Here is a 14617-nt window from a genome sequence, read left to right on the forward strand (position 1 = left end):
TCTGCACATATTCCTGCAGTGCTTTACAGAGGATATTTGGCCATTCACATCAGTCCCTGGCCCAGTGGAGATTACAATTTGTGTTCCCTACCGCATATACATACTAGGGTTAGTTAGTTTTTTTTTGTTGGGAGCCAATTAACCTGCCAGTAGATTTTTGGATTGTGGGTGTTAAGGCCCCCCATACACAGGTCCAATTTGGCCTGTTTTCATCTGATTCCGACGGGTCGGATGAAAACTGTCCAAATCGTGTGTGTTTTGACATGAGATCAATCCGATACGCGTTCCCGTGCGCTTCGGATCAGAGTTGGAGAACGGATGACCACCGACTTGGGGCGGCTCCAGCAGTTGGGAATGGGATTGCATGCAACATGTCACATGCAAAAGGACCGCATGCGATCCTCCCGCCTCGGGAAGCTTCCCAAGCAGCTCAAGGGGCATCGGCTGTGATTTCTCCCGTAGGGAAAAATCGCACCTGTGTATGGGGGCCTTTAGGGCCATGCTGGGAATTGAATCCAAGACTTCAGCGCTGCAAAGCAGTAAACCTACAGCTTAATTAAAGGACCTGTTTTTAATGCCTTAGTATCTGGTACAGTGGAGATATGTACTGGAGATTGGGGATTCGGCCAAGCAAGTTTGTTTTCAGTTCGAAGTTATTGGAATTATATTGAGTCTCCGGAAACATTCACAACATTTCAAGATGTTCAGCAATGTTCAATAGGGTTCATACATTTCTGCAATCAGATACTTTAGAGTGCTGGAATTTTAGATGCACCTGGTTTTGCCATATGGTTTGCATGAGGACCTTCAATTTGTGCTGTAGTTTATTTATTTTTAATTAAATCTACGTAGTTTTTCAGACAGATCAGAAATCCATAATGCGTTATCAGACCAGGCTTCGTGTAGTGAAGAAGAAGAAGAAAATCAGCCGGGCACATAAAAAGGTATGGTGCAACATTTATATTATATACACTATTGTTTAAATTAAAATACATGTGACAGTTAGGAAAGATAAACCATAGATGAATCCTAATGGACTGTAATGTGTAGTTGCCTATTCTCTCTTAGGGGTATATTTACTAAAGTGCAGGTTTTTAGAAGTGGAGATGTTGCCAATAGCAACAGAGGACTCCTCAGAGCAGCTCTGTAGGGCTGCCACCCGGTCGTCTGAGCATACATTTAAAGTTCTATCGGTTTGACACATTTGCCTCCAAGGAGGCCACTTTTGGACGGAGAGTTCTTGGGCTCCTGCCCATGAGGTGTTACGTGTTTAGGAGTTTTTTTCCTCCTTCGGTTCTTTCCTTTCACTTTCTGATTCCCTTGGCTTGGTTAGCAATGACTGAGGTCAGGTGAGTTATAGATGGGGAAGATCCAAGCCCAGGCGCTTTGCAGCTATAAAGTGCCAGGCTCTATACTCTACTCACTATACCCCAGTGTGAGCCAGTGTACCCCATGGGATTTTACCAGTAAACACAAACAATCCGGTTTAGTATACGTATATATATCTTCTGGAGAAGCATCATTCATGTAGCATCAGTATCTTCACAATGCAAATGTCACAAAACCATACAAATGTATTACACAGTAGAAGAGTTTCACTGGAAGGTCCCTAAAGCAATTGGGTAAAATCCAGAAAGTGTCACAAAGGTCTTCTTTGATCATGGGGGCTCCAATTAGGATTACTGATGTATTTACAATCGGCAGAGTTGACATACAGGGGGTAAGTCAGAGTTGATCGCAGCAGCAAATTTGTTAGCAGTTGGGCAAAACCATGTGCACTGTAGGGGGGGCAGATATAACATGTGCAGAGAGAGTTAGATGTGGGGGGGTTATTTTGTTTCTGTGCAGGGTAAATACTGGCTACTTTATTTTTACACTGCAATTTAGATTTCAGTTTGAACACACCCCACCCAAATCTAACTCTCTCTGCACATGTTATATCTGCCTCCCCTGCAGTGCACATGGGGGGGTCATTCCGAACTGTTCACATTCTGCCATTTTTTGCAGCGCAGTGATCAGGTCACTACTGCACATGTGATCAGGTCACTACTGCACATGTGTATGCACCGCAATGCGCAGGCGCTTCGTTGCTGAGTGATGGCTTTAGCGAAGAATCCATTTGCACGGTGGATCACAAGGTGATTGACAGGAAGAAGGCATTTATGGGTGTCAACTGACCGTTTTCTGGGAGTGTTTGGAAAAATGCAGGCGTGTCCAAGCATTTGCAGGGCAGGTGTGTGACGTCAATTCCGGGACCAGACAGGCTGTAGTGATCGCAAGGGCTGAGTAAGTTCAGATCTACTCAGAAACTTCACTAAATGTTTTTGCTGAACTTCGCTGCACAGGCATTCGCACACTTGCAAAGCAAAAATACACTCCCCTACAGGCGGCGACTATTTGAGCGCAGTGCTGCAAACAGAAGCTAGCAAGCTATCAACTCTGAATGACCCTCAAGGTTTTACCCAACTGCTAACAAATTTGCTGCTGCGATCAACTCTGAATTACCCCCACAGTACTGGCAGATTAGGTTTTTAGAGGAGAGTTCAATATCCTGCGATCTTACATTGCATGTTATGGTACGAGGTATGGGCGACATACAGTGTGTTCCCGAACATATGATAACCTAACACCGTGCATTTTCCTGTGTACGCCCCCGTGGGGGTGTGAGGTATAATGCCTGATGTAGGGACCGCTGCCGGTGTTCACACACCTGCACTGCCACATCATCACATTTCATTGAATTGCCCCCTTAGTTTCTTGTGAAATGTTGTGGAAGCTGACCAACCTTCACATACCCCAATCAAGAAGTGGGCATTAAGCGGCCCTCCAGCTGTTGTAAACTACACATCCCAGCAATGCCCTGCCACTGTTTTTCTGTTTGGTCATGCTAAACTGTTGTAGGGCATGCATGCTGGGATGTGTAGTTCAACAGCAGCTGGAGGGCCACTTATTGCCAACCCTTGCCCCAATCCCCATCACTCCTTGTATTGCTGGTTGTGTTATGGCACCATTTCCTGTACTTCTCTAGCAACAATGCCTGTTCGATGAGGTCGCAATTTACTTCACCAAGGAGGAGTGGGATTGTCTGAAAACAGAAGAGAAGGAGATATACAGAGAAGTCATGGTGGAGAATTACCAGACTATGGCATTTCTAGGTAAGGAAATGTCATGTCTTTCTGGACTTTGGTGTAAGCTGTAGCGTGTCTTCTGCAGACCAGGTGCAACCTGTCTGAGATATTTTATCATTGTGTTATCGCTGTCATTATGCATCTACAGGGCTGATCACTGTTAAACCTCCTCTTGTATCAGCGATTGAGCGAGGGGAAGAGCCTGTTCTGAAGATTCCCCAGCAGATACATGGTCAGGAGGTTCCGAGGATCTCCAGCAGAGGTCAGTAATACGCATACCATGTCTGTGTAAGGCCTGTGCCACATGGGCTATTTATCACCCTCATCCAAGAGTGTAGCTACCATAGGTGCAGGCAGTGCAGATATTATGGGGCCCGGAGCTGAGAGAAGCTCACCTTCCCTATCAAAGTTATATGTGTTGTATACATTTTTCACCATTAGTATATACATTAGGGCCCTTACAACTTATGCCTCTGGGCCTACAATATATCTAATTATGCCCCTTCTCCTGTTCATTGAAATGTGGTATAAAATGAACTGGAGGGTATTATAATGTGGCATACTATGAACTGGGGACACTGTATGTCATAATGTGCATTGGGGGTACTGTGTTGTATAATGTGTGCTGGCAGCCTTCAATGTGACATAATGTGAACTAGGGCACTACTTCGGTTAATAAAATAAACTAGGGCACTACTATGTGGCATAACATTAACTACGGCACTACTATGTCTCAGAAAATCAACTATTGCACTATTATGGGGCATACAATGAACAACTGCTGCGGAGAGGTATATCTCTAGAACAGGCATGTCAAACTCGTGGCCCTCCAGCTGTTGTGAAACTACAAGTTCCAGCATGCTTTTCCATTATATATTCCACTGATCAGCTGGTAAAGCGTGCTGGGACTTGTAGTTTCACAACAGCTGGATGAGCATGAGTTTGACATGCCTGCTCTAGAAGCATTGGTACAGGGGCCACTTCAAAATGTTGCTATGGGGCCTCCAAAATTCTGGCTACGCCCCTGGTGGAGGCCGCCATAGTATGGCATAATATATGAACTGGGGACACTATATGTCATAATGTGAGTTGTGGGTAATGTGTTGCATACTGCGTACTGGCACCCCTACAATGTGACATAATGTGAACTAGGGCACTAATAGCGATCATAAAATAAACTCTAGCACTACTATGGGGCATAACATTAACTGAGGCACTACTGTGGATCATAAAATGAACTAGGGCACTATTCTATGGCTTAAAATTAACACTTGCTGCAGAGAGGTGTCACTCGAAAAGCATTGGGACAAGGGGCCCTTCAAAATGTTGCTATAGGGCCCACAAAGTTCTGGCTACGCCCCTGTCCTCATCCATTCTCCTGTCGGGGAGTAGAGCATTCTGTAGGTCATATAAGATGTAACAATACTATTCGTGCTCTGTCATGCAAATGTTTTCTTAAGTTGCGTTCTATTTGGAAGCTGAACACCACTTAAGCAAGCTGTCGTGGTAAAAGCATGGCATAAAGATCTGTGATGGAGCTATATGTTGTGAAGCAGTGAAATGTACATGCCATTATAAGTTACACTGGCTAAATACATCAATGATTATAATACATCTAGTTTATAACTACAATTTGTCTATGTCGGCAGAATGACAGTTGGTCATCAGTGAATGAAAGAACGATGGTGAATAGGAAAGGGTTCTTTACTGTAAGGGTAGATAAGTTATGGAATTCCTTACCACATGCGGTGGTGATTGCATATTTATATTCAACAGAGTATAAGTAAGGACGGGATACCTTTTGGGCGTGAAATGGAATGTGAGGCTGTAAGTAGTAGATGATATGGTTAGCATTAGTGCCTCACAGCACTGAGGTCATGGGTTCGATTCCCACCTTGCCCCTAACTGCGTGTACATTTGTCCTGGATTTGTGGGGTTTCCTCCTGGTACGGCGGTTTCCTTCCACAAACCGAAAATATATTGATAGCTTAATTGTCTCCCAACAAAAAAATTAACCCTAGTGTGTAAGTGTGTGTCTGTACATGTGTTTACGGGCAGACTAGATGGACCAAGTGGTTCTTATCTGCCGTCAAATTCTATGTTACTGTATATTATGAGATTAGTGATCCAGGAAATGTATTTTTCTTGCAATTCTGGAGGTTAGGAAGGAATTTGAGGGTAATTGGGCAACTGTCTCATAGAGAGTTCTGTTTCACCTTCCTCAGTATCCAGGCAATTGACATTTATGAAACAAACTTGATGGGCCTATGTCTTTACTAGCCACCTAAGGGGAGATTTACCAGACCTGCTAAAGCTGACAAGTATAGGCATAGCAACTAGAGATGAGCGCCTGAAATTTTTCGGGTTTTGTGTTTTGGTTTTGGGTTCGGTTCCGCGGCCGTGTTTTGGGTTCGAACGCGTTTTGGCAAAACCTCACCGAATTTTTTTTGTCGGATTCGGGTGTGTTTTGGATTCGGGTGTTTTTTTCAAAAAACACTAAAAAACAGCTTAAATCATAGAATTTGGGGGTCATTTTGATCCCAAAGTATTATTAACCTCAAAAACCATAATTTACACTCATTTTCAGTCTATTCTGAATACCTCACACCTCACAATATTATTTTTAGTCCTAAAATTTGCACCGAGGTCGCTGTGTGAGTAAGATAAGCGACCCTAGTGGCCGACACAAACACCGGGCCCATCTAGGAGTGGCACTGCAGTGTCACGCAGGATGTCCCTTCCAAAAAACCCTCCCCAAACAGCACATGACGCAAAGAAAAAAAGAGGCGCAATGAGGTAGCTGTGTGAGTAAGATTAGCGACCCTAGTGGCCGACACAAACACCGGGCCCATCTAGGAGTGGCACTGCAGTGTCACGCAGGATGGCCCTTCCAAAAAACCCTCCCCAAACAGCACATGACGCAAAGAAAAAAAGAGGCGCAATGAGGTAGCTGTGTGAGTAAGATTAGCGACCCTAGTGGCCGACACAAACACCGGGCCCATCTAGGAGTGGCACTGCAGTGTCACGCAGGATGTCCCTTCCAAAAAACCCTCCCCAAACAGCACATGACGCAAAGAAAAAAAGAGGCGCAATGAGGTAGCTGTGTGAGTAAGATTAGCGACCCTAGTGGCCGACACAAACACCGGGCCCATCTAGGAGTGGCACTGCAGTGTCACGCAGGATGTCCCTTCCAAAAAACCCTCCCCAAACAGCACATGACGCAAAGAAAAAAAGAGGCGCAATGAGGTAGCTGACTGTGTGAGTAAGATTAGCGACCCTAGTGGCCGACACAAACACCGGGCCCATCTAGGAGTGGCACTGCAGTGTCACGCAGGATGTCCCTTCCAAAAAACCCTCCCCAATCAGCACATGATGCAAAGAAAAAGAAAAGAAAAAAGAGGTGCAAGATGGAATTGTCCTTGGGCCCTCCCACCCACCCTTATGTTGTATAAACAAAACAGGACATGCACACTTTAACCAACCCATCATTTCAGTGACAGGGTCTGCCACACGACTGTGACTGATATGACGGGTTGGTTTGGACCCCCCCCAAAAAAGAAGCAATTAATCTCTCCTTGCACAAACTGGCTCTACAGAGGCAAGATGTCCACCTCATCTTCACCCTCCGATATATCACCGTGTACATCCCCCTCCTCACAGATTATCAATTCGTCCCCACTGGAATCCACCATCTCAGCTCCCTGTGTACTTTGTGGAGGCAATTGCTGCTGGTCAATGTCTCCGCGGAGGAATTGATTATAATTCATTTTAATGAACATCATCTTCTCCACATTTTCTGGATGTAACCTCGTACGCCGATTGCTGACAAGGTGAGCGGCGGCACTAAACACTCTTTCGGAGTACACACTTGTGGGAGGGCAACTTAGGTAGAATAAAGCCAGTTTGTGCTAGAGATGAGCGGATTCGGTTTTACTCGGTTTTACTCGGTTCTCAAAACCGAATCTTATTGGCTCACGGATGTCACGTGTTTTGGATAGCCAATAAGATTCGGTTTTGAGAACCGAGTAAAACCGAGTAAAACCGAATCCGCTCATTTGTGCAAGGGCCTCCAAATTGCCTCTTTTTCCTGCCAGTATAAGTACGGACTGTGTGACGTGCCTACTTGGATGCGGTCACTCATATAATCCTCCACCATTCTATCAATGTTGAGAGAATCATATGCAGTGACAGTAGACGACATGTCCGTAATCGTTGTCAGGTCCTTCAGTCCGGACCAGATGTCAGCATCAGCAGTCGCTCCAGACTGCCCTGCATCACCGCCAGCGGGTGGGCTCGGAATTCTGAGCCTTTTCCTCGCACCCCCAGTTGCGGGAGAATGTGAAGGAGGAGATGTTGACAGGTCGCGTTCCGCTTGACTTGACAATTTTGTCACCAGCAGGTCTTTCAACCCCAGCAGACTTGTGTCTGCCGGAAAGAGAGATCCAAGGTAGGCTTTAAATCTAGGATCGAGCACGGTGGCCAAAATGTAGTGCTCTGATTTCAACAGATTGACCACCCGTGAATCCTTGTTAAGCGAATTAAGGGCTGCATCCACAAGTCCCACATGCCTAGCGGAATCGCTCCCTTTTAGCTCCTTCTTCAATGCCTCCAGCTTCTTCTGCAAAAGCCTGTTGAGGGGAATGACCTGACTCAGGCTGGCAGTGTCTGAACTGACTTCACGTGTGGCAAGTTCAAAGGGCATCAGAACCTTGCACAACGTTGAAATCATTCTCCACTGCACTTGAGACAGGTGCATTCCACCTCCTATATCGTGCTCAATTGTATAGGCTTGAATGTCCTTTTGCTGCTCCTCCAACCTCTGAAGCATATAGAGGGTTGAATTCCACCTCGTTACCACTTCTTGCTTCAGATGATGGCAGGGCAGGTTCAGTAGTTTTTGGTGGTGCTCCAGTCTTCTGTACGTGGTGCCTGTACGCCGAAAGTGTCCCGCAATTCTTCTGGCCACCGACAGCATCTCTTGCACGCCCCTGTCGTTTTTTAAAAAATTCTGCACCACCAAATTCAAGGTATGTGCAAAACATGGGACGTGCTGGAATTTGCCCATATTTAATGCACACACAATATTGCTGGCGTTGTCCGATGCCACAAGTCCACAGGAGAGTCCAATTGGGGTAAGCCATTCCGCGATGATCTTCCTCAGTTGCCGTAAGAGGTTTTCAGCTGTGTGCGTATTCTGGAAAGCGGTGATACAAAGCGTAGCCTGCCTAGGAAAGAGTTGGCGTTTGCGAGATGCTGCTACTGGTGCCGCCGCTGCTGTTCTTGCGGCGGGAGTCCATACATCTACCCAGTGGGCTGTCACAGTCATATAGTCCTGACCCTGCCCTGCTCCACTTGTCCACATGTCCGTGGTTAAGTGGACATTGGGTACAACTGCATTTTTTAGGACACTGGTGAGTCTTTTTCTGACGTCCGTGTACATTCTCGGTATCGCCTGCCTAGAGAAGTGGAACCTAGATGGTATTTGGTAACGGGGGCACACTGCCTCAATAAATTGTCTAGTTCCCTGTGAACTAACGGCGGATACCGGACGCACGTCTAACACCAACATAGTTGTCAAGGCCTCAGTTATCCGCTTTGCAGTAGGATGACTGCTGTGATATTTCATCTTCCTCGCAAAGGACTGTTGAACAGTCAATTGCTTACTGGAAGTAGTACAAGTGGGCTTACGACTTCCCCTCTGGGATGACCATCGACTCCCAGCGGCAACAACAGCAGCGCCAGCAGCAGTAGGCGTTACACGCAAGGATGCATCGGAGGAATCCCAGGCAGGAGAGGACTCGTCAGAATTGCCAGTGACATGGCCTGCAGGACTATTGGCATTCCTGGGGAAGGAGGAAATTGACACTGAGGGAGTTGGTGGGGTGGTTTGCGTGAGCTTGGTTACAAGAGGAAGGGATTTACTGGTCAGTGGACTGCTTCCGCTGTCACCCAAAGTTTTTGAACTTGTCACTGACTTATTATGAATGCGCTGCAGGTGACGTATAAGGGAGGATGTTCCGAGGTGGTTAACGTCCTTACCCCTACTTATTACAGCTTGACAAAGGGAACACACGGCTTGACACCTGTTGTCCGCATTTCTGGTGAAATACCTCCACACCGAAGAGCTGATTTTTTTGGTATTTTCACCTGGCATGTCAACGGCCATATTCCTCCCACGGACAACAGGTGTCTCCCCGGGTGCCTGACTTAAACAAACCACCTCACCATCAGAATCCTCCTGGTCAATTTCCTCCCCAGCGCCAGCAACACCCATATCCTCCTCATCCTGGTGTACTTCAACACTGACATCTTCAATCTGACTATCAGGAACTGGACTGCGGGTGCTCCTTCCAGCACTTGCAGGGGGCGTGCAAATGGTGGAAGGCGCATGCTCTTCACGTCCAGTGTTGGGAAGGTCAGGCATCGCAACCGACACAATTGGACTCTCCTTGTGGATTTGGGATTTCGAAGAATGCACAGTTCTTTGCTGTGCTGCTTTTGCCAGCTTGAGTCTTTTCATTTTTCTAGCGAGAGGCTGAGTGCTTCCATCCTCATGTGAAGCTGAACCACTAGCCATGAACATAGGCCAGGGCCTCAGCCGTTCCTTGCCACTCCGTGTGGTAAATGGCATATTGGCAAGTTTACGCTTCTCCTCCGACAATTTTATTTTAGGTTTTGAAGTCCTTTTTTTTCTGATATTTGGTGTTTTGGATTTGACATGCTCTGTACTATGACATTGGGCATCGGCCTTGGCAGACGACGTTGCTGGCATTTCATCGTCTCGGCCATGACTAGTGGCAGCAGCTTCAGCACGAGGTGGAAGTGGATCTTGATCTTTCCCTAATTTTGGAACCTCAACATTTTTGTTCTCCATATTTTAATAGGCACAACTAAAAGGCACCTCAGGTAAACAATGGAGATGGATACTAGTATACAATTATGGACTGCCTGCCGACTGCAGACACAGAGGTAGCCACAGCCGTGAACTACCGTACTGTACTGTGTCTGCAGCTAATATAGACTGGTTGATAAAGAGAAGATGTCTATGTAACTATGTATGTATAAAGAAGACTGAAAAAAATCCACGGTTAGGTGGTATACAATTATGGACGGACTGCCTGCCGAGTGCAGACACAGAGGTAGCCACAGCCGTGAACTACCGTACTGTACTGTGTCTGCAGCTAATATAGACTGGTTGATAAAGAGAAGATGTCTATGTAACTATGTATGTATAAAGAAGAATGAAAAAAAACCACGGTTAGGTGGTATACAATTATGGACGGACTGCCTGCCGAGTGCAGACACAGAGGTAGCCACAGCCGTGAACTACCGTACTGTACTGTGTCTGCAGCTAATATAGACTGGTTGATAAAGAGAAGATGTCTATGTAACTATGTATGTATAAAGAAGAATGAAAAAAATCCACGGTTAGGTGGTATTACAATTATGGACGGACTGCCTGCCGAGTGCAGAGACACAGAGGTAGCCACAGCCATGAACTACCGTACTGTGTCTGCTGCGACTGGATGATAAATGATATAAAAAATATATATATATCACTACTGCAGCCGGACAGGTATATATTATATATTATATAATGACGGACCTGCTGGACACTGTCTGTCAGCAGAATGAGTTTTATTTTTATAGAATAAAAAAAAAAAAAACACACAAGTGAAGTCACACGACGAGTGTTTAACTTTTTCAGGCAATCACAATATAAGTATACTACTAACTATACTGGTGGTCAGTGTGGTCAGGTCACTGGTCAGTCACACTGGCAGTGGCACTCCTGCAGCAAAAGTGTGCACTGTTTAATTTTAATATAATATGTACTCCTGGCTCCTGCTATAACCTATAACTGGCACTGCAGTAGTGCTCCCCAGTCTCCCCCACAATTATAAGCTGTGTGAGCTGAGCAGTCAGACAGATATATAATATATATAGATGATGCAGCACACTGGCCTGAGCCTGAGCAGTGCACACAGATATGGTATGTGACTGACTGAGTCACTGTGTGTATCGCTTTTTTCAGGCAGAGAACGGATATATTAAATAAACTGCACTGTGTGTCTGGTGGTCACTCACTATATAATATATTATGTACTCCTGGCTCCTGCTATAACCTATAACTGGCACTGCAGTAGTGCTCCCCAGTCTCCCCCACAATTATAAGCTGTGTGAGCTGAGCAGTCAGACAGATATATATAATATTATATATAGATAATAGATGATGCAGCACACTGGCCTGAGCCTGAGCAGTGCACACAGATATGGTATGTGACTGACTGAGTCACTGTGTGTATCGCTTTTTTCAGGCAGAGAACGGATATATTAAATAAACTGCACTGTGTGTCTGGTGGTCACTCACTATATAATATATTATGTACTCCTGGCTCCTGCTGTAACCTATAACTGGCACTGCAGTAGTGCTCCCCAGTCTCCCCCACAATTATAAGCTGTGTGAGCTGAGCAGTCAGACAGATATATATAATATTATATATAGATAATAGATGATGCAGCACACTGGCCTGAGCCTGAGCAGTGCACACAGATATGGTATGTGACTGACTGAGTCACTGTGTGTATCGCTTTTTTCAGGCAGAGAACGGATATATTAAATAAACTGCACTGTGTGTCTGGTGGTCACTCACTATATAATATATTATGTACTCCTGGCTCCTGCTATAACCTATAACTGGCACTGCAGTAGTGCTCCCCAGTCTCCCCCACAATTATAAGCTGTGTGAGCTGAGCAGTCAGACAGATATATATAATATTATATATAGATAATAGATGATGCAGCACACTGGCCTGAGCCTGAGCAGTGCACACAGATATGGTATGTGACTGAGTCACTGTGTGCTGTGTATCGCTTTTTTCAGGCAGAGAACGGATTATAAAGTAAACTGCACTGTCCTCACTAGTAAACTCTCTCCACTCAGTCTCTACACTTCTACAGTAACAGTACTCCTCCTAGTCAGCTCCAGTAAATCTCTCTCAGTCTCTTATAATCTAAATGGAGAGGACGCCAGCCACGTCCTCTCCCTATCAATCTCAATGCACGTGTGAAAATGGCGGCGACGCGCGGCTCCTTATATAGAATCCGAGTCTCGCGATAGAATCCGAGCCTCGCGAGAATCCGACAGCGTCATGATGACGTTCGGGCGCGCTCGGGTTAACCGAGCAAGGCGGGAAGATCCGAGTCGCTCGGACCCGTGAAAAAAAACATGAAGTTCTGGCGGGTTCGGATTCAGAGAAACCGAACCCGCTCATATCTAATAGCAACCAATCAAATTCTAGCTATCGTTTATCTAATATAGTCTATAAAACGAGAGCTTGAATCTGATTGGTTGCTATGGGCAACATCTCTACTTGTCTCCTTTAGATGGTTTTCTAAATCTCCCACCTATATGTCTGTATTGTGTCTTTACTTACTAACTATATGTTAAGAGTTTTCACTTTCGCACAGTGCACAACACTGTACTAAAAATATGGAGACTGGCACATGTGAAATGTTTAAGGTGGTTAAAAAAAGATCCATGTGGTGACACTGGGACTGATGCAGGACTGCACTCAAGTCAGTTTTGTGTCTGGATCTCTAATGCTCCAGAGTTCTGTGTATGCATCTAATGCATCTACGGGCGACTCACAGTTGTACGCAACTTGCGGGGGGGATTCAGAGGTGGAGGCAGTAGAGTAGCAGCTTTGACTTTTGACTCGGCTACTACTGGGCCCCACTGCACCCATGGCATACCCACCACCCTCCAGTGACCCCCAAGAAATGCCCATAGAAATTGGATGGAACTCCATGCAATTCGGATCTGTGCCCCTTGGCGGCAACCATCTCTGGTGCATGCTCAAAGAACCCATCTGGCGCTTGCGCTGATGGTTTCTATGCGTCTACCTCTGAAGCAACCCCTTAGTCCCATCTCCACTAACCCCACCCACAGTGTCTCCAGGCTGTCTTTCAAGTATTGCAACAAGAAAATCCTTATTCTGTAGACAGCTGTGTCAGAGACTTAGGACAAACAATTAACTGATGTTGCACTGCTTCTTGTGTCCACTTACAGATCATTTATTTCTATGTGATGGATTCACAAAGAAACGTAATCCTGAAAGACAACACATCAGTCCGCCAGCAGGCGCTGTCCGGGAATATAACAAGGGACCCACACGCAGAAGTACCCGAGGAACTAGTGCCAGGAAATCTGCAGAGAAAGACACAGAGATGTCAAACCCACATGAAGGAGGAAATGTCCCACAGTCCCTTTGGCCACGCAAAGGAGAACCTTGGATAGACCATCCTGCCATATACATTACACAATCCACCGCTAATCACCCTGACACCAGAGCAACAAACTGTGTGGCAGTTATGGCTTACAGTCTCAGGGAAGTGGTTGGAAATCCTCACAATGACTCTTTACCTAGAGGCCAGACCTCAGGACAAAAGCCGGAAGGACTGTCTGATGAGAAAGGTTGTGCTACGTTGGAAGCAGCTGTAGAGAGGCCTCCTGTAGGAAGTGAGAATTCTCTGGAATGTAATGACTGCGGCAAGTGTTTCACTCTGATAGGAAATCTTAGCAGACATCGGAAGATTCACACAAGACGTGGGATATGGCCGTGCTCTGAGTGCGGGAAAGTCTACACCAGCAACGCACAACTTGTTACGCACCTAATGTGTCACACAGGAGAGAAGCCATTTTTGTGCCCTGAATGTGGGAAATCTTTTCACTATAGACCTGGTCTTGTCATGCATATGAGGATTCACACAGGGGAGAAGCCATTTGCGTGCAAAGAGTGCGGCAAGCGTTTTAGATGTGCTTCGCACCTTCCTAGACACTTTAAGGTCCACACTGGGGAAAAGCCGTTTTCCTGTAGTGAATGTGGGAAATCTTTTGCCACTAACCCTCATCTTATAAGACACCAGAGGATTCACACGGGAGTGAAACCTTTCTCCTGTCTCGAGTGTGGAAGGAGTTTCACTAATGACTTTCATCTTGCCCGTCACCGGAGAGGAAAACATGGCTTGCGGTAATGGGAAACTGTGATCTGCGCTACAGCTCATAGCAAGTTTTTTTATATATATATATATATATATATATATACAGGCAATAGACGCGGCACTCCTGGTGTCTAAATCAATAAGAACTCGTAATAGGCAGGTAGTGGTGAACAACGTTTCAATGACGTTTATTGTGTCATTTTCCTCAGGTCTCTTGTTACGCACCTAATGTGTCACACAGGAGAGAAGCCATTTTTGTGCCCTGAATGTGGGAAATCTTTTCACTATAGACCTGGTCTTGTCATGCATATGAGGATTCACACAGGGGAGAAGCCATTTGCGTGCAAAGAGTGCGGCAAGCATTTTAGATGTGCTTCGCACCTTCCTAGACACTTTAAGGTCCACACTGGGGAAAAGCCGTTTTCCTGTAGTGAATGTGGGAAATCTTTTGCCACTAACCCTCATCTTATAAGACACCAGAGGA

General features: G+C 45.8%; 1 protein-coding gene across 1 annotated transcript; it reads left to right on the forward strand.

Annotated features, from left to right (window-relative positions):
- Nucleotides 1-878: 878 nt before the first annotated feature.
- Nucleotides 879-14365, forward strand: LOC135057203 (zinc finger protein 383-like). Its single transcript, XM_063963098.1, has 4 exons — nt 879-944; nt 3029-3155; nt 3277-3390; nt 13202-14365. Exons 1-4 carry the CDS (start codon nt 879-881, stop codon nt 14164-14166), a joined length of 1272 nt encoding a protein of 423 aa, XP_063819168.1. The 3' UTR covers nt 14167-14365.
- The last annotated feature ends 252 nt before the right edge of the window (nt 14366-14617 follow it).

This window comes from Pseudophryne corroboree, chromosome 3 (assembly GCF_028390025.1).
Source record: "Pseudophryne corroboree isolate aPseCor3 chromosome 3, aPseCor3.hap2, whole genome shotgun sequence".
In the NCBI taxonomy this organism is placed as follows: domain Eukaryota; kingdom Metazoa; phylum Chordata; class Amphibia; order Anura; family Myobatrachidae; genus Pseudophryne; species Pseudophryne corroboree.